Source organism: Buteo buteo, chromosome 12 (assembly GCF_964188355.1).
Source record: "Buteo buteo chromosome 12, bButBut1.hap1.1, whole genome shotgun sequence".
NCBI lineage: Eukaryota > Metazoa > Chordata > Aves > Accipitriformes > Accipitridae > Buteo > Buteo buteo.
This window is the reverse complement of record NC_134182.1, coordinates 4,993,515-5,019,163: the sequence shown is the minus strand read 5'-3', so window position 1 is coordinate 5,019,163 and position 25,649 is coordinate 4,993,515. Positions and strand designations below refer to the sequence as shown.

At 45.0% G+C, this 25,649-nt stretch overlaps 1 protein-coding gene across 10 annotated transcripts in view; it reads right to left on the bottom strand.

Annotated features, from left to right (window-relative positions):
* Positions 1–25,649, bottom strand: part of TOGARAM2 (TOG array regulator of axonemal microtubules 2) — a 52,526-nt gene that overhangs the window by 11,330 nt on the left and 15,547 nt on the right. For 9 of the 10 annotated variants that reach the window (XM_075042459.1, XM_075042462.1, XM_075042457.1 and 6 more), the window contains 16 exons: positions 22,899–23,222; positions 21,353–21,485; positions 20,294–20,593; positions 19,588–19,823; positions 17,833–18,005; positions 16,534–16,580; positions 14,482–14,672; positions 13,337–13,532; positions 11,965–12,138; positions 9,706–9,847; positions 7,944–8,049; positions 5,903–6,138; positions 4,533–4,691; positions 3,347–3,464; positions 2,276–2,379; positions 702–906 (listed from right to left, as the gene is read on the bottom strand). In XM_075042459.1, the coding sequence (XP_074898560.1) occupies positions 702–906; positions 2,276–2,379; positions 3,347–3,464; positions 4,533–4,691; positions 5,903–6,138; positions 7,944–8,049; positions 9,706–9,847; positions 11,965–12,138; positions 13,337–13,532; positions 14,482–14,672; positions 16,534–16,580; positions 17,833–18,005; positions 19,588–19,823; positions 20,294–20,593; positions 21,353–21,485; positions 22,899–23,117 (2,739 nt within the window). In that variant the 5' untranslated portion in view covers positions 23,118–23,222. The remainder of the gene's footprint in view (positions 1–701; positions 907–2,275; positions 2,380–3,346; positions 3,465–4,532; positions 4,692–5,902; positions 6,139–7,943; positions 8,050–9,705; positions 9,848–11,964; positions 12,139–13,336; positions 13,533–14,481; positions 14,673–16,533; positions 16,581–17,832; positions 18,006–19,587; positions 19,824–20,293; positions 20,594–21,352; positions 21,486–22,898; positions 23,223–25,649) is intronic. The other variant, XM_075042465.1, reaches the window with a different exon arrangement.

The following is a 25,649-nucleotide window of genomic DNA, read 5'->3' as shown; positions in this document are numbered from 1 at the left end:
TGTCTAGCTAACAGGTAGACTTATGAAGTTTAATGTGCTGTGCAGTTCTCATTAGAGCAGGTTCAGTCCCTTGACAGCCACATTATCAGGTGCCATTTTCGGGAAAAGAGGAAAAAAGCAGCTGCTGGGAAGAGAAGGAAGAGAAGATCTGTCTCTAGCCACTTTCCTCCTCTTTCCAAAGAGAAAAAAGGACCCCTGGGAAGTGTGAGAACAGTCTTTCCTAAGCAGGAAGGGGATGAGGATGAAAGTGAATAGGCAGAGCTGTGTCCATGCAAGGCAAGATAAAGTTTACAGGAGCATCCTTGAAAAAATAATTTTTTTTTTTTTTTTTAATCAACCCAGCCTGATACTTCTCTTCCCCATTCCAACACATTCTTCTTCTAAAGAATAATTGCCAAGCTTTCAGTGGCTAGATTTCCTTTATTTCAACCTAACTGGTAGTAGGAGACAGCAGAAGCTACAGCAGCAGTAAACTGTCATGATCTCATGAACAGCACCGATAGGCACCTGCCAGAGAAATACATCTGGACTGAAACTACTTGCCGTGAAGCCTGGAATTGAATTAAATTATTCTGGGTAAGAAGGGACCAGCCTGTCCCAAACAACTAGTATGTAGTGCCAAGACACACTGAGTTAACTTTACTGGTACAGGTTTGGGAAGGGAGCTAATGGGAAAGGAGCAATAGAGATGCCCTGTATACCTGGACAATGTTAGTGGAGACGAAGTGGGGGCTGCTTCTGCAGTGATCTAGGAGGAGGTCCACTCCCTCCATTCGTGTCTGGAACTCCGTGGCTGTCAGGAGCCTGGAAAGCTCCTTGAGCTGTTCAATTTCTTCCGCAGTCCGAAGTGATGTGCGACGGACTGTCTGACAGGGTAAGACGTGTACATCAGAGCCAGACCTCAAGCTGGAAAATAAAAACAAGGCAAGACCTTTTAGTGATAACGTCTTCAGTTAATTGTGAGGAAAACATCTTGAGGAGACTTCCTAATGACGTGATTTCAGCTAGATCCTATCTGAAAAACAACTTGGATCTCATGACAATCATTACCAGAGACAATTTGCAAGTAACATTATTGCTAGTGCTTACTCAGAAAAACCAAGGCACCAAGGATGGGATTCATCTCGCTTATCTTCAGATGTCTTCCCAGGTACTCATCTAGCATCCCTTTGTGGGGAAAAATAGGCACTACTTCAAAGTTTAAATGTCTTTGGGCATTTGAATGGGAGGTGTCTGTATTATAAGGAAATTTCTTACTCTGGAGAAGTGTATCTACAACAGGTACGGGGATCTGGATAAATAGCTCAGATGCATCTGAACAGATGAATCCTACCCAGAGAAATTAAGGGGCATATCTGAAAGAATCCAGATGCTCAGTAATAGAGATAAAAACAGAAGCCAGACATCCCACCACTACACTCACATTATTGCTTCCCTAGGGACTAGATCCACAGCTTAACAAACCTGATGGGAAAAATTCTCTTGAATCAACCTCTCTCTGCCATGAGCATGGGGAGATCCTAACTATGCTAATAAGAAGTGTGGTCACCTTCCTGCCACTACTGAGTACAACAGAGCTAAATAAATCCACTCTGTTATCAGAGAACAGATACAAGTAGCTCTCCCACCAGCATGGGGAGACAGCAAGGACCAAATTCCTATCTTGAATGCTGACTGCAGCACAGGGGAAAAGAACATGCTGTCCATCAGCCAAGCAGTAATGGGTCTGAATGACATGAACAGCTACAGAAAAAGTCCACGTTGAGACATCTGTTGACCAGAACTGCTCAGGAATTGTCTTGCTGGTACTGTTTGAGGGACAGAAAGCCATGATTCAGTGAGGCCAAACCACATGTATCAAAAGTGCTATTTTGGGGAATGGCGTCATGGTTCTAGACTGGGACTTCTCATCAAACCACCCATCTAAAAAAGACTCCACTCAGATAAGAATACCCTGATCGAAATTACTGGTCCAAAGTCAAACAGCAGAGACACGACCCTCTCACAGCCTCCACAACACTGTCCTTGCCACTGAACTGGATCTTCTGAGCTGCAACTGCTCGCTGTCTCTTCCTCTCTCTCAATTTTTCTAGAAAACCCTCCAGAGAACTTGTGTTCAGCATAATGCAGAAATAGACATTTTTTATCATAGAAGATTTGTGGGGCAAGGAAACAATCTCTGGCACAGCTCATCTCCACCAGAAAGATTTTACTGAGGAAGAGACATGTAAAGCTTGTCATGTGCTTTGTCAGATACAACAGAAGTGCTCAGTACCCTCCATCAGAAGGCAAGTTGTCCTGGGACATCTTCAAGCCATGGCTCCTAGACTTCCTGGTGTCCTTGACAGGTGGATATTCACATTTATGATCTTCTGTTCCCTAGATATATATTAAAAAACCATGAATCTATAGAAGATAAAATAGGAAATTACTTGTTTAAAACACAAGTTATAACCAGAATCACTGCTACCAAGAAAGGCTTAGGAAAACATTTCATAACTTAAAGAGGGAGACAGGCCAGAGATTCAGTGATGTCTACTATTTGTTTTCAATAACCCGAAGCAAGTTATAGGTGCTACTATACTGGGCAGCAGTAAAAAATCCTGAATTCATTATTCTTGAGCACAAATGGGAATAATACAAACTGGTAGGGAACAAGCTTTCTTAAAGGGAATAGCAGAAAACTTTTGGACTTTCTGAAGGTCCCATTGTGTTGGGAGTTGATTTGGTTCACACTTAACTCTCCCTATTCCTGCACAAAGGCACATTCCTTTCTAGAATGTAAATTAAGGGGGGGGACACGGACGGACCAAAACCCAAATAAAACAAACCAGGGATGAGTTTCCACTGGATGCTGAATTCACGAAGCTTCTTCCAGCTCCACAGTGCATGACAGCAGGGCAGTATTCCCAGAATACAGACAATATGTGTACTAATTATGGTTGCCTTGCGCATCTTTTGTATATTTGGAAATTTTCTTGGCACTACTACTTCCTTCATCTGTTGCAAAGACTCTATTATCTTCAGAAGCACTATTCTCACTTCATTGCTTAATTGGGGGGGGGGGGGGTAGTGTTGAGGTTTCTTATGCTTAAAGGTAAAACCATTTTCTCCTACTTCCCCTTCCTGTTTGTGGCTGATATTCAAAATACAGCCACTTTATTTCTAACCAAACTAGTTCGTTCACTGCCTGCAGATAAACAGGCTGAGGATCAACAGTTCATTCCCAGGAGCAAAATGATTCAGTGGAAGAAGAATGAGATAAAGAAAGAATAGGTATGTTTAATCTCATACTAGCAATCTCAGTACTTGCATATAGGAGACATTTCTCCTGCCAAGCACTTACTTGCTGCTTAACTGTTGCCATAACATCTTCCAAGTCACGTGAGGGGATAGACTGTTTCAAATACCTATCAAATTTTCGATGATTCATCAATATATTCATCATCTTCCGTCCATAACACCTAACACAGGAAGGAGAGAAATGAATACAGACTACTACTGTTTTTTCTCCCTTGTGAATAAACAAAGGAAGTGTTAATAGAATAAGCTGATATTTTAAACTTATAATGTGCAATACATTCATGAGAAGGTATTACCCATTCAGCAAAGAGAGATATTTACCTCCACTTGTTGTCACTGCACAACACTGCCAGCTGAACACGAGAGGCAAGAAGAGAACACAGGGCAACAGGAAAATACAATTTCACTCTGAAATTGTGGGTATGCTTCTGTGGGATCGAAGGATCCCATGGGACGAGCAATGCATATCTCCTGCTTTGCTGTCATGGCTTATTTGCAGTGCCTTTCTGCTGTTGACAATAATTTACCTTTCTTTAACTGGCAGAGAAGCTAGGACAAATCGCCTCATGCTTAGTATTTGTTTTCTATACTACATGTATGCACACGGGCAGCTAGCTGCTCATGTGTTCTTGGCATCTGTTAATGGGAATTTAAATTAATAATCAAAGTAAGGGGTTTTTTTGTTTGGTTGGTTGGTTTGGTTTTGCTACTATGAAACTACAGCTATCTTCAAGAGAAAATTTGGAGGTCATTCAGCCACAGACAACAACATTATACAATGACTGGGAAGAAAAATTTGTGACTATCTTAGCTATATCTGAAGAAGAGGTTTAGAAAGACTGATTACATTGGTTAAAGACAGCTGGAATTTTTCTAGGACAGTCTTAGCCTTATCAGAAATATATGCTTGGGATCTTTCAGTGATGAACAGTGGCCAACGCTTCAGCTTTGCATTAAGCACATGAGACCAAACAAAATTGTTTGACTGACTAATCTGAGCTCAGTTGATCTGAGTAAAGAATCATTCAAGTCACAGGAATTTGGCAATGGTCATTCTTGCTGGACAACCTCATGTTACCCAGTACTGTCATTTCCCAAGACAACATTATCCACACTGTGAAGTAACTTTCTTAATATTTACTTCACCTTCTATTCTTTTGTGGTTTTATCATTAATAGCCAGACATCAAACAGTTTTCATATTTTAGGAGGTGAAATGAAGATCATCACCTTGTGTCCGGATGACAGTCCTGAGCAAGCTTCACCAGCGTGCTCACCAGTACCTCAGTACTGGCACGCGCGCCCGACAGGAGCTTCTCAGCTCCGATTCGCTCCATCACAGTCACTAGGTGTTTGGCCGCACACCTCCGCACCAGGACGCTGCGGTGCCTGAAACAAGAGAACAAACACTGGGGCAGAGGGAAAAGGAGGGCCAGAAGCACAGTCCTTGGTCACAGCATGCTCCCCATAATGGCTGGGGGAAGGAGGCATGTGTTCTTGCTGCAATTGTAGCCACCTGTAGAAGATTCTGTCCTCAGATAAACACAAAGTTGGCATTGTACAAAGAGACTACCCGCAAGGAAGAGGGAGGAATTTAATCTCCCTGGACTATCTGATACTCCATTTCTTTCCCGAAATTAACTCTGAGAAAGAGCGAAATGAAAGACAATTCATGCTGACTTGGCAGAGGGCTTCCACGACACAGGCAGAGCTGCAGCAGGATTTGGGCTTATTTCACCCGTTTATCTCCAAATCAGCAGACCCTTGAAAAAAAACAAATGGGGGGAAAAGCCCTGTGGGGCACGAAGCCACAGAATATCCAGCAATGCAGCCAGTTTGTTCTTTGGGGCAAGAGGTGCATTTGAATGTTTTACCCTTTTCAAAAGCTGAGGGAAAGGTAGCAGTCATTTTAGCCAGGTTGTCCTTTCTAGAAGGTGCCTATTTGAAACTATCAGGCACAGCACTGATATTTTAAGGCAGCATTTGCTTCAGCTATCCCATGGGAGCCAGCCTGTGAAGGCGCCTGTAAAGTGACTCACCATCTCAATGCTAACATGCAGCTTCAATGTGAATAGAAAGTGGAACTCTAAGGACATGAGAGTCAGAGAGACTCCTCTCAGCAGGAGCTGTACCTGCTGAGCAGGCTGTGCCACACGTAGCGGGTTCTCCCCGACGTGCTCCATGTCCCAGCAATTAGCGTCTTTATTTCTCAAGTTAATGGCATAATGATGATGCATGTTTTTTCCCAGGGCCTCTGTGGTTAGCATGAAATATCAAAGGGCGCTCACTGCTGGAATTGCCATTGTCCCTCTTCCCACAAAGCCAGAAGGCTGTATCACCACCCTTTACAGGGACTTTCACTTCCCCATCATTTACCACATCTAGGCAATGTTGACAGACTGTGAGAACAAATAGGCTGCAGTAGGGCAGAACCAGATAACAAGAGAAAGGGAGTGAGGTTGATCAGAGAATCTAATCACCGAGTTCACAGAGGATGCAGGAGAAATGACCCTTCCCTCCCATCATTCCCCTTCTGCCTCCCATCCCTTCCCCCTATCACACAATTTAAGGTGAAGGATATCACTAAGAGAAGAACGTACTGGACTCCAATAGCCATAAAAGCAGTCATTGCTCGTGCAGGAGTCACGGTCCCCACCATGATCCCCAGGGATCGATCGGCGGCTTTCTGAATGAACTCGTTGGAATCCCCCATCCTCTGGAGCAAGACCTGAGCAACCTCATCCACCTCGTGGTCCATGTGTTTCGTCATGGTCCTGAAGAGCTCTCCAAGAGTGCTGATTGCAAAGCGATACACCTTTGAGCGGCGGTTGTTCACCTGGGGAATTCATGAGGGGAAACGTAAGAATCACCTTGTAAAGAAAATCAGTTCCCCTAGACAAAAGTCCGAGGAAACAACAAGACTTCTTGCTGTGTCCAGGTGGAACATAAGAACATGGTAAGAGCAGAAGACTACAAGAATAAAAACACACTTACTCTGATACCAACTTCTTCTCTGGCCTCAGGCCCACTTATACAATACAATTTTAACGAGGCTGCAGGCTTAAAAATATTGTTTCACCTAGAACAAATTGTGCTACTTAGCCATAATGTACACTGCTTTGATTTTAGGCCCTTTTACTGAAAACAAACAAACAAACAACAAAATTAAAGCAAGGGCTGTTCTTAAACTATAAAGGTGCAATTCATAAAGACAAGATAGAGGAAAAGTAGTAGTTTCCTCCTATCAAAAATTGCAGCACTGGCAGTTTGAGCACTCAACCAGGAAACAGAAGATATGGGCTCAAGTCTACAGACTAATTCACAGCAGGAACTTGAGCCCTTCTGCAGCTTCATCTACTCAGGAGAACCCTAGCAGTTGGACTTAAGGCACTTAAGGATCCTAGAAATCACATGTAATTACAGCTGCAATCGGTGGGGTTTTACAGCATTCAGTGCTGCTCTGGAGTGATCCCTGCTTCCAAAAGGTTCTCCCCACAAGGGTAAGGAAGAAGCATCTCAGAGTCATGTGCTTCATTTGAAAGATACTTTGAAGGACAGACCAGTGATTCTTTCTGCTGGACTTAGTTGTGCCTGTTAATAAAAATGAACCATGTAAATGCTAGAAGTGCTTGTGAAAGCAAAATCTGGGACTGGAATGAAATGAAAGCTGAAAGATGTCTCTGCACATGAATGTGTAGAACAGAGAGGAGGAAATTTCCTCAGAAATACAAAAGTGATATAAGAATCAGATGAGCTAAGCTGAAAGGGCTTCTCCTAACCCAGATATCAGAGTGGGAGAATCTGAGTCCTGCATATCTAAACAGAAAGGTTTGAAGAGTCCAACAACCCAAGGGGCATTCAAGCCTCCAATGTCATTAAATATTAGATAGGGGGACTGATTTTCATGGAAATTAACTAAGTCTTACTGTCTTCTGCCAGCAAAGGAAAATTCAATATATTTGGCAATCATGTAATAAGAGTACAAGGCAGCTGGTTCAGGCCAGAGACAAGTGCCAAGTCAGAAATATAGCCACAGATGTTAAGGAGCTGAGGTTGAGACCTCTCTGTTAACTGAGAGATGAGATAGTGAAGCTGTGTGCGACTGCCCTGCAAACCCCACAGCCAGGCCACTCCAAGCACCCAGTGGTTGCAGTGCAAAATTCCATCGGCGCACGGAGGCAACAGATCAATGGGCAAATTACCAAAACGCACACAGAAAGGAAGAAGGAGAAGCCATCATCAGGAAACACTGGAAAATAAAAACCTGCAGTCAATCCCCCAGGATGCTGGGGAGGAGGAGGAAGTGGGAGGAAGCTGGGAGGCAAAAGCTGCAGTGTTTAATTACAGCTTGGGCAGAGAGTTGGGCTGTGGCAAATCACCTGATTAGCGTCTCAGTTTCTGCATTTGTATATTGCATTATAATGACACCTAGCTCAAAGAGAAGAGATGTCCTACATACCAGTAAATATAGCTATATGTACAGACAGATCATATAGATAGGTGACGTAGCTATTAGAAAAATGAGGTCTAAAAATAGTAATGAAGGCAGACACTGAGCACACATGTAAATGAATAAGCACATATCTACTTTACACCCCATGTACAAGGTACATGGGACACAATTAAACATAATGTTCTTACCTCCTTGGTAACTGCCAAGGAAACATCATGAAGTCTACAGAGAAGGACTTCTGAGTGGCAGATAGCCAGGCGTCTGACACTGAAGAGTCCCTTCATCTTCTGCTCCCTGAAAGGCAATTACCAAAAAGATTGATTTTTCTCACCACCCAAGAACTAGGCAGCACCCTCTGAAATTACCAGGGAGTCAGCTCAAACAAACAAAGGCAGGTGCTTCTCATACAGGACTTACTTAAATCACGGAACTCGTTGCCACAGGATGCTGTGGCAGCCAAAAGCATACATAAATCCAAAAGGCAAATAGATGGTTTCAGAGGGGATGGGTTAATTTGTGGCCATTAAACAAGACAGCCTTTCTGAAATCCCTGGCACACAAAGTCCCTGTGTCACTGCTTCCTAGAAGCTGGGACATTGTGCCATGTTTCTGTTTCTTGCACCCTCTCTGTACCCTGTCTCTGAGACACAGTCCTGCCTGGCTGTTACTGGGCATTTTCCCTCTTTGCCATCCCCAGAGGGCAGTTCAGGAGTGAGAGTCTGCACTGCCACTCCATAGCTGAGTTTGCACTCTGCAATCTAGTCGCCATGTCCACCACCACCCCACTCCACCCCTGCTGCCACAAAAAGCAGTGTGTCCTAAAAGATTCCACACCTGGGCAAGAACAGCCAAAATGCTGGATTTTCCAGAAAAACACTACTTAAAATAACACCCACAACAGCAACATGTTATTTAAAAGTAGTAAAACCACGTCTCTTTCAGCACTTTCTTTGTGAAGGACCTGAGCTACATGAAGGCACATGACGCATCATGGGTTCACCAGGGCTGCAGGGCATGACTAGGGACCCATCCCCACTGGGGTCCCTGAATGTAACCCGGACCCCACGCACCTGCAGCAGCTTTCCGCACCTCACAGGGCACCAGACAGGAGCAGGGAAGAGAAAGGGGAGAGGTGCAAAACAAAGCAATTGCACAAGCAGATGCATCATGGGAGATTTTTCATGGCTATCCCAGTATGAACAGAGCCCTAGTGAGTGTATGCTGACCCAGAAATCAAAAAGACAACCAGTATCACCTGAAATTTGTAGTGTCCTCCTGTCTGCGTCTAATTTCAGGACACACTGTGATTATCAACAAAACATCTTAGGCCCATATTAAGCAGCAAGGAGGAAAAAGTTTAATTCTAAAAGTGCAAGATTCCTAAAGGATTTTTTTTTTTTCCTTATCTTTTGCCATGAGCCCTTCAGGAGAAATGACAGGCTGAGGAACTCTGCACCATGTCTCAGTCTGTTTCTCAGAAATAGGAACTCCCCGTAGGCACTCCTGGGACGTAGGTGCAGTAGGTCACAGGGACGCCCTGTCTCCTGCTGCCAGCAGCAGGAGCAGAGATAAATCCTTAATCAGTCCCACCTGGGCCAGTGACCTGAGGCCCCCAATCTCTAAACTCAAGACAGCTTCCATCATGCTTCTGGCTTCAGCCAGCAAATCTTGTTCCACAACTTTCTCTCTTCCCTGAAGATTTTGTTTGCAGCTACATGGACCAGAAGACAAAGCTAGGAAACAGCATGGACCTGCTGCGGCTGTAGCACTGCTACAGACCAAGGCAAATAAAAGGCTGCTCTCACATCTTTATATTGTGACTGCTTTGGAGTGGTTTCACTAGTTCCCTGTGGACATCTGGGCTGTCTGGGCCCAGAGGCACTAGAAGTAATTGCTTCTAACTGAGCTTTACATTTAGAGGGAGAAAGACCGAACAGGGGGCTTTCTTACCAGTCATCACTGCTGAGCCATGTGAGTGCATCAAGCAGCCCCTGCTGTGGGTGAGGGAAGGGTCTGGCTTCCTCCGCGATCCCACCCTCTGGCTCATCTTCCTCCTCCAGGACGTCCAGAGCAATGGCTGGCAGCGAGATCGCTGTAAGGAGAGGGTCAGGCACCAGCTTCGCATATCCCCGGGCAAGGCACCCGGCCACCAAGCAGATTGCAACTTAATCTCCCAGCCAAGGTTAAATACGGGTGCAAACTGGCATTGGTTCAGACTTCCCTGCTATCTGGCTCATTGCTTTCCCCAGCACCCAGACACCTCCGAGTCACCCCCAGCTGGGCACCAGCTTCTTGTGTAAACCTGAAAATTGCACACACAGAGCCAGCTCCCAAGTCCCTATAGGTACCACAGCCAGCTTGCAGTTTCCTAGTGCCACCGAGCTCACACACTGGGAGCCAGTGCCACCCAGCGAGACTTGCTACCCCAGGAATGAGCTCCTGAAATATGCACATAACTCCCTGTATCACCTCCCTGTTACCTGGAGCACTGGGGACAGAGGCACCCTGTAACTTTGAGGAAACACCTCCAGCTGCCCCCAGTGAGCACCAAGCCTGAACGACTGAGTCCCGCTGGGCTCGGGTGAATCCCCAGGGAGCAACCACCAGGGAACAGTGATACCTGACCCTCTAAATCTGACAGTGCCTCTGTTTCCATTTACTTCAAATATTCTAGACAGCAGGCAGCTGAGTGCACACACATTTTAGCATACTATTGGGAAAGTAGTAGTTTATGGATTTTGCTATTTTCCAAGCGTTATGAATATTTACTATTTCAGAGGTACTCACTGGCTGTATTTTGAAGATGCTGAGGTGAAATTTATTTGTCATCAAATGTACTTGTTTGCAAACTGTGCAAAGCCTAAGCTTTCTCTTGTGGAAAAAAGCAATTTCTAGTGTAGATAGTTGTGACAAAAAAGCCTTCCAAATGTGAACCGAGAATAAAAATATGTAAATATAGATGCAAATTGTTGGCAAACACACTCTCTTGATGATAAATATACAAGGTATAAAAAAAATCAGATGACAAATGCATTTGTTATGAAACCTATTTGTCATCAAAAGCACTGTAGGTCAAAAATTTCATGTCTTGCACTCAAAAGCTCATTTTCTAAAGTGTAGATGAAAACATCTGAGCTGTCTAAAAGTACTGAGTATAAATATTGCACAGAAACTGGATGAACTGCTATGGACTCTGTAGGGGTTTTATGCTACCTCACGTGTTCTACAAAGTATGGAGGATGGAGGAACTGTAAAATCAAAAAATATTCAGATGGGGACTAATTTGGATGTCACCAATATCACTGTCACTGACATGAGTGATGTCTCTGCATGAGTATGTAGATATACACATCTATATTCAATATGAATGGAGAGCCATGTCAGGCTAGTTCTGGTCAATTTTGAAAATCAGAGTAGCATCACTAGAAAAGAGCATTCAAAGTATCATTCCTAGCTCCCTTTTTCTTAACTCACACTACTCAGGATCATAACACGAGGTAGGCTACCCACAAAGGAGAGATGAGAATCACTATGGACTTGCTATCTGCTGTAGATTTATTGCAGGTAGCAAGCAGCCTGGGAGCACCAGGCAGCCTCTCCTGTATGTCATCTGCTACACACAGCCACTGTGTTTGGGTGGGGTGACAGAAGAGGCACTGCTTGTTCCCAGCTTGCATTGCAGGCGGTGGAATGAGAGAGGCTAGAAACCATTAAGCACTTTTAGGTGCAATAGCGTGATTGTACCAAGTCACTAATTTCCATGCAGAGACAACCCTTGCTGTGATAGCAGAAAAGCTGGCTGGAGAGCCAGACAGCAGCACAGGCAGAGGGCCAAGATGGTGAGTGGCTAATTGGTCATGGTGGTACGCATATGTGTACAGTTAGCACACCCTGCCAGAATTCACCGGAGCTCAGCCCTGCACTTACAGCTGCCTCCCAGCACCAGTGTTATATTTTGGACTATCGGTATGGGCAAAAGCTAGAGCTTAAGGCTTTTACCACTACTTTATTCAGCTAAGCTTTCCAATGGATCTGTAAGCACTAATTGTTCCAGTATCACCAAGCTGGAGTGGATCCAAAGCAAGTTTGCTTTCAGTCCTCAGGACAGGCTTTGGACCCAAGATCCTACCTGTGTTTGAGGAATGAGGCAGTTTGTGCTCATTGTGCAAGGAAAGAGCTGATGTGGGGGCTTCAGCAGAGGGGGCTCACCTGAGGACTTGCGTGGGAAGCTGCCACGCTCTCTGATGACAGGCACGCTGGGCAGTGAGGGCCTGTTGACCCGCTTCCTCAAGGCACTACCAACGCGCTCTCTACGTGCATTGCTCATGCTGGGGGAAATGAAATCTGTCCCATTGACAGGCGGTGGCCCCAAACCTGCAGAGGCTGAAAAGGACCTTGTAAGTGAAGAGTGCTGGACAGGGTGGCTACAGGCTTGGAAAGGGCTAGAAAACTTGCTGGAGCTAGGTAACATCCCTTTGTTGTCCCAGACAACTCCAAGCATAAATAACAGTTGCATTCTAATGTGGGACAGTGATCACAGAATCATAAAACAGTTTGGGTTGGAAGGGACCTTTAAAGGTCGTCTAGTCCAACCCCTCTGCAATGAACAGCGACATCTTCAACTAGAGCAGGTTGCTCAGAGCCCCGTCCAGCCTGACCTTGAACACCTCCAATGATGGGGCATCGACAACTTCTCTGGGCAACCTGTTGCAGTGTTTCACCATCCTGATTGTAAAAAACATCTTCCTTATATCTAACCTAAATCTACCCTCTTTTAGTTTAAAACTGAATGCAGTGATGCTTTCCCTAAGAATGAGGAAAACTCAGTACTGCTTTTCTTTTGCTTTCCTGTTTCAGAGGCTGGATAGAGAAGTTACATTTCTGGGGCTCCCACCTCAGCACTCCTCATCAGCACTTCACAAAATAATAGCAAGAAAAAGAGCAGATAACCTTGTCATTGCCCTTGGGCTGAGTGCTGACTTTTAAGTTCCCTGCCACTGCACTCGTGGTAGCGCATGCAGCAGTACAATCAGAGCCCGTCAGCTGCAATTAAGTCAGTAACACTGCTTGCTCGTGTGGGTAAAACATAAGCACTGGCTAAGGGCTCCAGCATGGCTCTGCAATGCAAGCTCCTCAGCAAGGAGTGGTGTGACCAGGATAATCTGTCCTATCACGTGAGCAAGATCTTTTGTGTTTTAATTAGAAATGGTTTAATTTTGTTTCTTCCAAGTTGCACCTTGGTTGAAAAGCATTCTTTTGGACTCATCCATTAGCTTTTCCTGGAGGCTACTCTCAATTAGAGAGTCTGAAGCCCCAATGTAGTTTGCAAGACAGAATTATCTAGCCTGAAAGACTTTATAGAAGGGGGGAAGGTGGTAATCCGTGACTGACTCAGTGTGGGCCACAGGCAAGACACTTCATACCTCTGTATTTTCCTTTGGAAAATGGAAATAAATTCTCTTCTAATTTCCACTTAGATGCAAGTGTAACAGCCTTCCAGTCTGATTTCATAGACACTTGCACCACTATGCAAATAGCAAGCAAGTGAACAAAAAGGCCTACAACTATAGCAACCACTTACTTTCTTCAGCTGCATCCCCAGGGTCAACACTCTGTGTAGGGAGTTGCAGGGACTTTTCCTTTTCTCTCTCTTTCTCCTTCTCTCTCTCTTTCTCCTTCTCTCTCTCTTTCTCCTTTTCTCTACGCAATAGCTCCAGCTGTTTCATTCGCTTCTGGTCTATTTTCTTCTGAGCTGACTTAGACAAGGTAACACGGATCTAGTTGCAAAGGAAATACACCATGGAGCATAAAGAGAGATACACAAAGCATACACAACACCTCATCAGGAACACAGTGGTATAGTGTCATAGTCTTTAATGAAGCTCCATATACATCCCAATAGTTTCAGAAGAACTCCTCCTTTCCTAACCGTGGCATACAATTACACCAAGTTATGTATAACACTTTACTACTGTAACTTTCCACTGGTCCAAGATACTGTTTCTCAATCTATGTCAGGAAGCCCTGCTCGAACTAAGAGAGTCAGGAATGCTCCAAGATGTAAGAAGAGCTCACATGACCAGCGAACAGGCAGTTCAGTTCCCTCAGGCCAGGGTGGGGGAATAAAAACTATCTGCAATAACCAGCAATGAGAGGTAATTTGCTGCTTCCTAACATTCACGGCCAGTAATTGCAGCTGCTTCTCACTTCCTTGCTTCTGAAGGATTCAGTTGCTCTCTGAAAACACATGAGTCCAAAAAAGGAGTCATGTGAAAACAAGTTGGAGAAACATTGGTCTTAATGAATAGAAAAATTGAGAATGAGAGGGCTGGGAGATACAGCAAGAAAGGTAACCAAGGAAAATTAAGCTCTCCCATTTTATTTTGCAGCCTTGCTTACACTCAATATTATAATCTTTGCTTCTGTGCTTCCAAGCATGCACTTTGCACATGTTCGCTGATGTGTAACTTGCTCTGCCATTCAGATCTGCTCTAAATTGGCCTTCGTACATAAAGAATGCTTCTTGCATAACCTTAGCGCCATCTCCCAACCAGTGACTTCTGTACCAGTGAAAATGCTCAAGCAGTTGCTCTGCAGCTTTCAAATGTATTCCCAAGAGAATCCACTCCCCAAGAGAGGAAGACTATGATTTTCAGTGACATTTTGTGCTAAGCACTGAACGCTCACTGAAAAGGAAGCCTGCTTACCCCTGTCCTTAGCCCTTACCCTTCCATTGCTGTCCTTCAAGTCGTCATCACTCAGAAGGGGAGCGCTCATGAGATGATCCATCTTCTCGGCCTGGCTGGGTGGGAGGCCAGTTAACTGGGGCATGGGTTCACATAAACGTCTGGGAGACTTCATGCCACCAACAGGTAGATGCTTGAGAACAGGCAAGACGGGTTCCAGAGTCTGGAGCTCTAATAAGGCATGGATATAGCTTGTGTATGAGAAAAGCGAGGTACATATGACCTCTCCAAACAGATGGAGTACTACCATACTGCACTGGCAGCAGAAATGACATTACTCTGTTGGCCATCAGACTCAAACCTACTGCATGATAAAGGCCTCAGCCCTTGGCTTCTGGTGAACAGCTAGCTGTGTTTGATAGAGAAGAGCAGAGAGATGGAGATTGCTCTTGCCAAAAAGGTTCTTATCTGTTCCTATCCATTCTGATTTTAGTAAACATCCTCTTCTTCCTAGTTACTAAAAGAACTCCTGCTTTTTAATGGCTATATGCCTTTGTAGAGGTAAGAATCAACATTTCCTCCTCTTCGCTGGAATATTTTAGAGGGCATTTAGAGAAAAGCTTAGGATTGCTAGAGTGTTACCAAAACCAGAATTGTGTTCTTGAGGTTAGAGAATTCATTCTCCCCAAGGAGTTTCATTCTAAATGGCAGCAGATCAGCCCACTTTCTGGGCAGCCTGACTAAAGGCTGATTTTCTTAATGGGAACAGCACAGTGCAGCTCATTCTGCACATCAGAGCTGTTAAAACTCAGAGAACTAATAATTCCTAACATGGCTTCACAGATGATAAAATCATGTGATAGCCAAGCAGTAAAAAAGGAATAACTTTCTTAAATCAGGATTTTTTTCCCTGCAGAATGGTCAGATCAATAATAAAAGAGAGAGATGGTTTAACAATATAGCTCATTTCTAGTCCAGAATGTATCCAGCAAAAATGTCACCTTACTTAACTCAGCAGTACTTCTCCCTAGTTGCATCCAGCATACTAGCTGCATACCAGTAATAAAGGAATCATTCCCATAAGCCTGTTGGGAATGATTATTTGGCGGAACTAACACTGAGCTAAGGGACCAGTGGATCTTATGCCTTCTTCTGCACCAGCAAAATTATTTGTTAAATTCTCATCTCTCCTATCACTACAAACCCACAGATGGCAAAGGGACAGCAATGGTGTCACTGAGGTTTTCAACTTAAAAGTATTGGCTAACACAGATGCACCAGACACCACATTTTGTCTCGCAGAAGTCTTATTACTAGTAATAATGCAAGGTGGGGAGGGGGAGAAGCCAGAAGGCATCTCCTACCCCAGCCTCAGTTTGCAATACTGACATATGCAGATAGAGTAGGGGAAAAGATTTGTAATCATAAAGCTAGCATATGTGGTTTGAAGTAAATGAGTTGCACAGAGGAAACTTCAGTTCATTACTCAGGATTTAGTTTAGGCTTGTGCTTTAAGAGGATGGAAAGCTCAGATCCTGCATAGGCTGGATCCTTTTTTAAGTCTCTTTCTCTGGAAATGGAAAATTCACAAGGACTTCCTATCACACAAGGTTTCACTATTTCTCCCAGTGCAAAAATAAGCAATATTGATGAATCTACTTCAGATCTCAAAGGGTTTGGTTCAGAAACTGCACCAATGGAAGGTTTTCTCCTTCAAGTGTAGGAGGAAGGAGTGGGAACATTTCTCATTTCATGTGAAATGCCTCATCTTTCTCTAATCTTCATGACATTAGAGAGTGTGCAGGGGGATAAAAGGTATGAGCATGAGGTAGAGGAATGTTTTCTTTTCCTACTGTGCATTTCCAGGGCCCCAAGGTACCCCTCCAGCTCCTGTCATTCATAACTCCATGCTGGAGTCATTTTCACTGGATCACCAGAGCACATTTCCCAGTGACTGGGTTCTGGGGGAGCCGTCTGAGCACACCAAGGAATTAAAAAAAGTAACAGGATGGTTTTCAACCAAACTTTCACAATGCCACCCATGGGTCAGGATTCCTATTGTCATTTTAGGACAGCCATGCCTTGTACCTACCTAGAGATTCAAGGGTCTTCTCTTCATTGCTTCTGCCTGATCTTGGCCTTAAGAGAATTGAGGATAAAAGAATATATGAAGAGATAGAAAAAGAAAGGGGGGATAGCATTAAAGGAGGCAAACTTTCTTAGCATGGTCGTTCCAATGAAGGAGCAAATGCAACCCATAAAACCAACAATATGCAAAGTTGATTAATTGCCATTAAACTTTCAGTTGCTGGAGTCACACAGAGCTCATCAAGCTCCAGCTGAAACACAGGAGTCATTCTTCAATTTGGGCCTTAAATATCCAATTTTGCTGTCTCTCCTTTTGGAGATAAGTGGCTCACTGTTACATACATCCTTTCTGAATCAGCAAGAGATGTTAAGCCAGTCATAAGTCTGTATTGTGGGCAGCTACCTTTATACTGCTGCAGAAGCCTAACTTTGCCTGGTCGTGACTTCAACTGATGAGAGTATCTTGGTTACACATGGTAATACCACTGCTGTCTCCTGAGAATAATATTACACCTCCCTGCTCTTTCAAGAAGAAAAAGGGGTTTTTCCAACTCAACTGGTAGGTAAGGATATTCAGATTGCGCTTTAAAAGCCATGCTGAAGCTTTTAAATTGGAACTATATTTCTATGACTCCTTATTTATTGTTATAACTAGGATAAGGTTGACAGCTAGATTTCCCCGTGCATATCCAAGCAAATATCTTTCCATCAGTTACAGCCCTGTAACTGTTCTCTAGCACCTTGCCCCCTTTGATCTTAAAACCATATGTAAATATTAAACATCTATAGGATTATACATCTATAAACTGAGATTTATCTGGGCTCTCATTTCACAGTGAAGGCCCAGACACGACACAGAGAAGTTACGACTGACATTTACAGAAGCAGCATCTGAATTTGCAGACAGCTATACAATAGCCAATATTTGCCTTAACATATTCTTGCAGGTACAGAAATTGGCAGTCAAAGATCACACACAAAACCAGATGCTGTATTCAGATCCATGGAATACAGTTCCCAAATGGCACCACAAAGATTACAGAATGAATCAGTATCAGAGTCCAGCAGAGGACCTGCTTTTAAGGTCCTCTTAAGTCCTGCTTCCTCCACACACCCCCCACCCCTGCCCTTAGAGTGTATGATGTTGGTTTTGACATTGTGCTGGATCATCATATATAAGAAAAAATTGTGAATGCACAGAAGTTTGCGTAAACATATTGGAAAGCTGACTGTGAAAAACAACCTCAAGAGACAAGAAGTGTGAGGTGAATGGCATATTAGAGAGGCGGTCACCTTGGCTTACCTCATCTCCAGACCCTCTTGGAAAACCAGGTGCTGAGAGCTTGGAAGAGGCACTGCAGGACTGCCAGGAGCCCCATCAGATGGTCTTGCTGGCTTGGAGACAGGGGGAATCAAAGCCACTCTCATTGACTTCTTCCCATCTCCACCACTGCAAGGGAAGGGCAGCGGGGAAGCCTGGAAATAGTAGAACACAGCACTCAGCTTGAGCATCCAGCCTTCCCCCTTTGATGTCTCAAAAAGTTTAGCCACGCTTTTAGCTAGGACTTGGCAGGAGAAGAAAAGTAAAACTGGTGGAGCAGCTTGGCCTAGGATGGGCAATGGGAAGAAAAGTGGTGAGGGAGAGACCATGTCCCACACTGTTGCCAGGTCTCTCCCTTCGCTCACCTCTCTGACAGTGGCTGCATTCCCACCTGACATCCGTCTGCTTGGCATAAGGATGTTCTGGGGTGCCATTGCCTCTATTAGCCTTTCTGATGGTATGGGAATGGGTTTAGATCACTATCCTCTCGCTGTCCCTAAAGCGCCTACCAACCATTGCTGAACTCCAGCCAAGTCCCCACAAAGTCATTTTGCACGCTGTCAAAACTCGCTTTTTTCAAGCCCATAATTTTTTCTGCTCCTGCCCTTCCTACAGTCCCCAACCAGCCTTTCGGCCCAGATGCTAATGTGCTCTCAGGATGCTTGGTTCTCTCCAGCTTCCACACAATCCATCATCTCAAGCTCACTGTCATTTATGAAGTTCAGCAGAGCTCCCTACCCTGCTGCTCTGTGTAGGGTCTCCCTGCCTGCCGAAATTACTTCAGGCTCCCCATGCCATGGCTAGGAAGGGGGGTGGAGGGAGCAGGGGCAAACGCATAGCCTTCCTTAGTATCCCTTCATTCTTGTTACAGCTAAAGAGCCAAATCAGGACCTGTTCAAACTCCAGTGAAACCAACAGAGTTAACGTGAGGGATACATTTGGCCCTCTATCTGCAGGGCTGAAATAAAGTACGCTAACCTTATATTAGGTATCCTGTTTACAAAAGCTGTTATTCATCTGCCTTCTCCCCACCATGGCAAAACAAAAACAACTGCAGCTTCTGCCCCTCCTGCAAAGGCAATTGAGTAGATGGGGTCTGGACTCCATTCCCCATGGCCAGAATTGCCAGTTCCCATAACTTACCCCTGGGCAGACCCGTGGGAGAGGATGAAGCTGCACAGAAGCTGCTGAACTCCAGAAATATTATTCAAGATAACTGTGCAGAAGGACATAGCTGTACAACTCAAAAGCTGAGGCAACCTAAACTTTAGTTTGGAGGACTGCCTGCTCCAGCAAACATCTTTTTCCATCTAAAGCAGACAGAGCTGATATAAAAAGCCACCAAGACACTGGTGGGTCTGCAACAGTAACTGCAACGTACAGATGGTTCACAGGTACATGTATTTCACTAACTGTAGAAGGACATGCTTGACCAGATTAGACACATTTAGCTGCTCTGACTGGTTGCTGGTGTTTTTTCAATCATAAAACACAGCGGGAGCCATTAAAGAGCATAGAAACTATTTAAAGACCTCTTCTCCCACTGATAGATGTTGAGGACATGAAGTCTGCAGTACACGTGTTGCAAAGACAGCCTGAAGCATGATGTCCAGCTGAGCTGTTCCTTGGCTCAGCTACTTCCCTGGGCTCACACCACAGGGGAAGAAGATCTCAGAGCTCTGCCTACAGGAAATAAACTGAAGATCCACCACATGTGATATGGCTTGGTTTCCTTACTTTATATCCTTTTCCCTCTGACATCAGCTCCTTGTTATTCCCATCATTGTCATCACAGCCTGTGTCGTTTTCCCCATGCTCCTGCTCTCCGTTGCTCATCCTGGTGGGCTCTGAGAAAGGAAGGCTGTTCTGGATGGGAGACGTGGGCTTGGAGGTTACCAGGAGCCTCTGGGAAGTTGACCTAGAAACTACTGGCTTCAGGGTAACCCCCTCACAGTCACTGCAGTCAGTCAGGCCTGCAAAGTGGAGACACAAAGCGTAATAGAAGCAGCACTACAAACCTAAAGCACCTGAAGCTAGATATTTCATTGGACAGATTTCTTGGAAACTTCTAAATAACTGCACAGGGAAACATGCTCATGCTGGCAGCCACTTGAAGCAGGCCAGTGGACAATACTTTCCCACTTCCACAGAGCCACCAGAGGAACACCCTGGTCCTCCAGGCTCTTGTCAGGCAACAGGGAGCCCACGGACCTGTACTTACACAGAATACGTCTCCTGCACGTACACCCTTCTGCTCCTCTCCCTGCCCCACAGTTGTACACCCTTACAGCAACAGGAGGGCTACACAGGGGACCGAGAGCTGGGCAGGTTATCGCAGGGGGGCACGTGCAGGGGAGAAATGTTCACTGGGAATGTGCGCTACCTCTGTAGGCTGGGGAAAGACCCTTCTTTCCACAAGAGAGCATGCAGGCTCCCACCTTACCTCTCTGTGAGGCTAACAGGTCCTCAGACATCATCCTTGTCTTCAGCTTGTCCTTGATCTGAATGGTTTCCAGGGCAGCACTGCTCACATCCCTCTCTCGGGGGTCCTGGGTCAAGGCTTCGTGAGAAAGGCGGGGGAGAGATCGTCCAGCCCCAGTGCTGAGGTCAAGCATGCTAGCCTTGCTGAACCAGCCAGGCACAGGAGAGATCGCCCTTGGGTGCACAAATTTCCTAACTCCATCTCCATACTGTGAACTAGGCTGCTTCTTCATCTGGGTTGTTAATATGGACTGAAAAGAAGCTGTAGATCAGGTAAAAAGGAACAAGTGAGTTAGCTGACCTCACATATTTACAATCAGCCCATCTAATAAGTGAGACATTCAACTTTTTTTTAATCATTCAGAAGATCAGTTTGGTTTTATTTTTCATAAACTAGCATCAGTTTAATTCTTCTGAACAGCATCGAGCTAGCAAGCCAGGAGAGAGAGGTTGAAGGCCCCACTGGTAAGAGGGAAAAAAAGATTCCCATTTCAGGACTTGGCTTCTGTGAAAGCTACCAATAGACCCACATGGTGCTACTGGTTATTTCTGGAAAGCATAAAGACATGTCAGCAAGTAGGCAGACCTTGCCAGTGTTTCTACAGCACCATCCCATCCCCAAGGTCTGATCTGATGGGCAAGCAGAGGAAGAACTGGGAATTCACCTATTGCAAGACCACATATTGATAGCAACGATAGGAACAGAACTCACATCTCATTCCCATGCCAAATTTATAGCCAGTTGGGCCACAGGCCCTGTCCTGGCTGGCAGTAGTAGTGATTTGGCTACTGTTGATAAAGGAGAAAGCACAATGAACTAGTGACAGAGAGATGTGATGCCATGCATACCACTGGAGGAGGGCAGGATCATCTGCAGAGCTCTGCCAGCCACCTATTCTGACACAGAGCCAGCACATGAGGACTGACCTCCAAGGACCATTTCTCCCTGAAATCGGGGGGGGGGGGGGGATTCCATTTGGCTGAGGCCACCATTGCATATTCAACCCCTTTCCATTCTCACCTTCTTCAGTGATCCAACTACTGCCACAAAACTGCAAGTTCGAATCAATGCTTCCACCTCGCAGAGCTGTGTATCTGGGTTTGAATCTGGGAAAGGTCCCGTAGCACAGAGCAACAGAGGCGTGGTACTTAGCCTTAAAATAAGGACAGTACAAATACTCAAATTTGCAGCATTTGATATAGAGAGGTAAAAACAGACACCCTTTCTCCATAGAAGACTAACACACTGTGCTGGTTTTGGCTGGGATAGAGTTAATTTTCTTCATAGTAGCTAGTATGGGGCTATGTTTTGGATTTGTGCTGAAAACAGCCTCAGTAATACAGGGATGTTTTAGTTACTGCTGAGCAGTGCTTACCCAGAGCCAAGGCCTTTTCTGCTTCTCACCCCACCCCACCAGCGAGGAGCTGGGGGGGCACAAGGAGTTGGGAGAGGACACAGCTGGGACAGCTGACCCCAACTGACCCGAGGGATATCCCAGACCATATGAAGTCATGCTCACCCTATAAAGCTGGGCGATAAAGAAGGAAGGGGGGCGGTGTTTGGAGTGATAGTATTTTGTCTTCCCAAGTAACCACTAGGTATGATAGAGCCCTGCTTTCCTGGAGATGGCTGAACACCTGCCTGCTGATGGGAAGTGGTGAATTAATTCCTTATTTTGCTTTGCTTGCACATGCAGCTTTTGCTTTACCTATTGAACTATAGCTCAACCCATGAATTCTCTCACTTTTACCCTTCCAATTCCCTCCCCCATCTCACCAGGGGCGAGGAAGCAAGCGGCTGTGTGGTTCTTATTTGCCAGCTGGAGTCAAACCAGGATACATACCAGCACTGACCCGCACTCCTGACCGCTACAACTGTCTGTTTGACTGCAGCCTGGTCTGCCTGGGGAGGAACCGCAGTTCCAGCGCTACGGCAACGGAACGTTCTACTAATTCGCATACATTTCCGTTAGTGGCCCAGCCAGGACTTACGGACCTCTTTCCTTTCCTTTCCTTTCAAAGGGCAGGCAAGCCACAACAGTCTTTAGGATTTGGCAATGTCTAGGAAGTAGAAGCTTTCCAAAACTAGTTTGAAAGTCCTTTGTTTCTGTAATTCCCAGTCAATTTGGGGTTGGGGTTTGTTGGTTTTTTTCTTTCTCATCACAATAAAGAAAGTAGGAAGACACAAACAATGACTCACCAGGTGTTATACTAAAAGAAGGTTTGCACTCTGCATTAGATGTCCCCAATATTCAGTGGGCTTATTTGATTACTGTATTTGTATGATGCAAATTGTCCATCCAAAGAGTCTCCTTTTTTCTGCTTCATTATTACACAGGTTTATTCCCTACTTTCTTTACTGCAGAGACACTCAAAACCAACATAAACATGGCCTGCCTCAAAAAAGAATTTCTCATCTTGGCTGTTCCTGAAAATTCAAAATTATACACAGCATGTTTCCCTACCCCTTGTCCTGACCAATATCCTCCCCACTACGCAGCCTCTGAGGCTGGGCTCTCAGCATGAAGATACACTTGTACAGCATGAAGAATAGCTGCTGCACTTGCCAGCATCTCCAGGGTCTCATGATCAGCGCTTTGAATGCAGGTTTTGTACACGCTCTGCCTCCCTGAGCCGAGCAGCATTCCTGGGCAGTGGCACGGCCGCTGTAGGCGAACATCTTCCAGGCAAAGGCTGCAGGAACGGGATTGCAACAAGCCCTGGATGAAGAAGTCTCCGGTCTGCTGCAGCCCTTCACCTGCTGCGAAATCATCTTGTGTTTCCATGGCAGGGGAGGCAAGGGGCTCTTTGCAGATGAGAGTCTACTCGATGTGCCGCTGGTCGCTGGGCCTGATACAACTGCTGGTGAGTTTCCCAGCAGCATCAGGAGCCTATATGGAAAAATAACACTGCTAGTGCAAGTGACAGCCACCGATCCCTGGCATTGCCCCGCATACAGGGGTTCCTGCATATGAAACTGCTCAAGTCAGGTGGTGTTAAAACAGCATAAAAATATATTCAAGCTATGCATTTTCCAAATTCTGTCAAAATCATGGCCACAAAGTCCAAATGCTGGAGGAAGACTGCTGTCGGCATAATGGGGGAGACATAACTCCGCCCCAGCAGCTGTTCTCCCCATGGCTGTATGAGCATGGCAGCAGAGGCAAGGCTCTCACCGCACCCACTGCTGCTGGCCCCAGTGCAGCATGCTGGAGTTGTTCCCACTGAACTCGGCACTGCCGCTGCAGCAGGAGCATCATTTCACACATTTGATAACGAAGAGTTTTAAGGCCACATTGGACTTGCCCCAAGAGCAACCAAAAAAATGGGGGTTAGAATAATTTGCTCCTTTTTAATACAAATGTACCTGGATTTGGGGGGGGAGGGGGGCACCGGGCTAACAATACTGGAGACTGGTGTGTAACCCCTATTCTCTAGCACTTTCCACCCATCTGCAAGATTTTTTTCCATAGAAAGGGATAGGTAAGATTTTATCACACATCCATGGGTAATTCTGAGCCACAATTTAAAACACAAGCCAAATACTGCCAGATCTGCCACCAAGTGGGAAAGGAAGGAGAAAAGCAGTTGATACAACTGCCCTTGTAGCTAAATTGCCTGCATTTATAGTGTTGCTGAGTTACCTATAGCACTTGCAGCACCTCAGAAAGCCTGAGGCTATGGCATAACGCATATTTAGGGATGCCAGCTATCCAGAAACTATATGCCACGCTCACATCAACAAATGCACATCCCACAGGACCAGTGGAGTTGTAGACAGTGTTATAGGGCACAGGTATATGAGAGTAAAGGAAGTTTAGGCTTAGCCCTTCAGGTTAGTACTATAGCAAAACGTGACACTCATCAGCTTCAGTCCCTGCAGTCTGTTTCCTTACCAGTTTGATTTCTTTCACTTCAAAACTCTCTATAGAGATTTCTTTTCACCTTCTGACAGACTTTAGTCACTATACAGGACTTGGGCTTCCTTAAACATATCAGCCCATTTCTTATGGCCTAAGTGAGAGGTAAGAGGGGATTTTGCAGAGCGTGCCTTAGGATCAGAGGTCAGAATGGTAAGCCAGCAGTAAAATTCCTATAAACGTCAGTAAGTACAGAAGGATGCCAGTGTGAACCGCTTTTGAAAATCCACTCACAGGTGCCTCCAAAGCTCTGCAAACAGAGCGACTATCACATGGTAGCTCAGTGCAGCCAGAAGGATCAATCACAGACACAGTTCAGTTAAAGTATTACAGAAGGAAAAATGCCTCTGCACTCAGTGGAAGCAAAGGCAGGTCCCTATTAATTTGTTCTGTAAGCTTAAAACAAATAACAAGGAACGCTGTACAAGGACTTGAGGTACCCTGCTATCAATCAAACTTACAATCAGATAAAATGGCATCCTCAAACAAATTTTAATAGAAATTGTTCGTATTGGAGCAAGGCCCTGTGCTGCTCCACCCCGTGCCCAAAAGATTTAACTCTGCTCAAAAACTATCAAAGCATTCATCTGGAGTAAAACAAGTGATTTCAGAAAGGCTGGAGTTAGCGGAGACAGTTAACCCACTTCTGGCTTTCACTCTTTTTGTTAGTCTAGATAAATTCACAGAGACAGCTTAAGGTCAGTGAATGAAGGTGCTTGGAGAGCTTTTAGAGCCTAATTCCCATTACTTTCAACAAAAGGCAGGCACTAAATACCCTTAAAAATACAAATATAGGTCTATTTGGACTGTACTTTAAAACAAGGGATAGAGGTATCATTGCAAGTGGGACTAGGACATAAAGCAGGGATTAAGGTATATTTTCTTTGGTCTCATTGCATAGGATGAATATCTAAGAAATATGCCAGCAGCAATTTTGCCTGGTTAAGATCACCTCCTAAATGAAGCTGAGCATGTCCCATTGCTTAAGGTATTAAAAATGCCCAAAAGAAAGCAGTAAGTACCAGAAATTAATGTATCCTGTAGCTAAAACAGAGGCTGCCTCTACCACTGACTTAACCCTGTTACACAAAGTCAGGCTCTCCATGCCTCAGTTTTGTTCCTCTGCCAGTCTGTCCTACCTAAATGCTAGCATGCTATAAAGCATAATTAGGAAGGGCATTACTTATGGCACCTCCATGGCCCCCAAAGACTTGATTGCCTAAATTCAGGGCATAGTACCTAATTCAGGCCAGCTACATGATATGGAAAGCCCCAAATGTACAGCTATATAGGGCCACCCCTTTCTCCCTTGCACTGAAACCACTGTAACCCAAATGATAATAGCAGAGCAATTTGCCTGCAGCCTGGGGGAAGCACTGGGTGTGCAGGATCCATCTT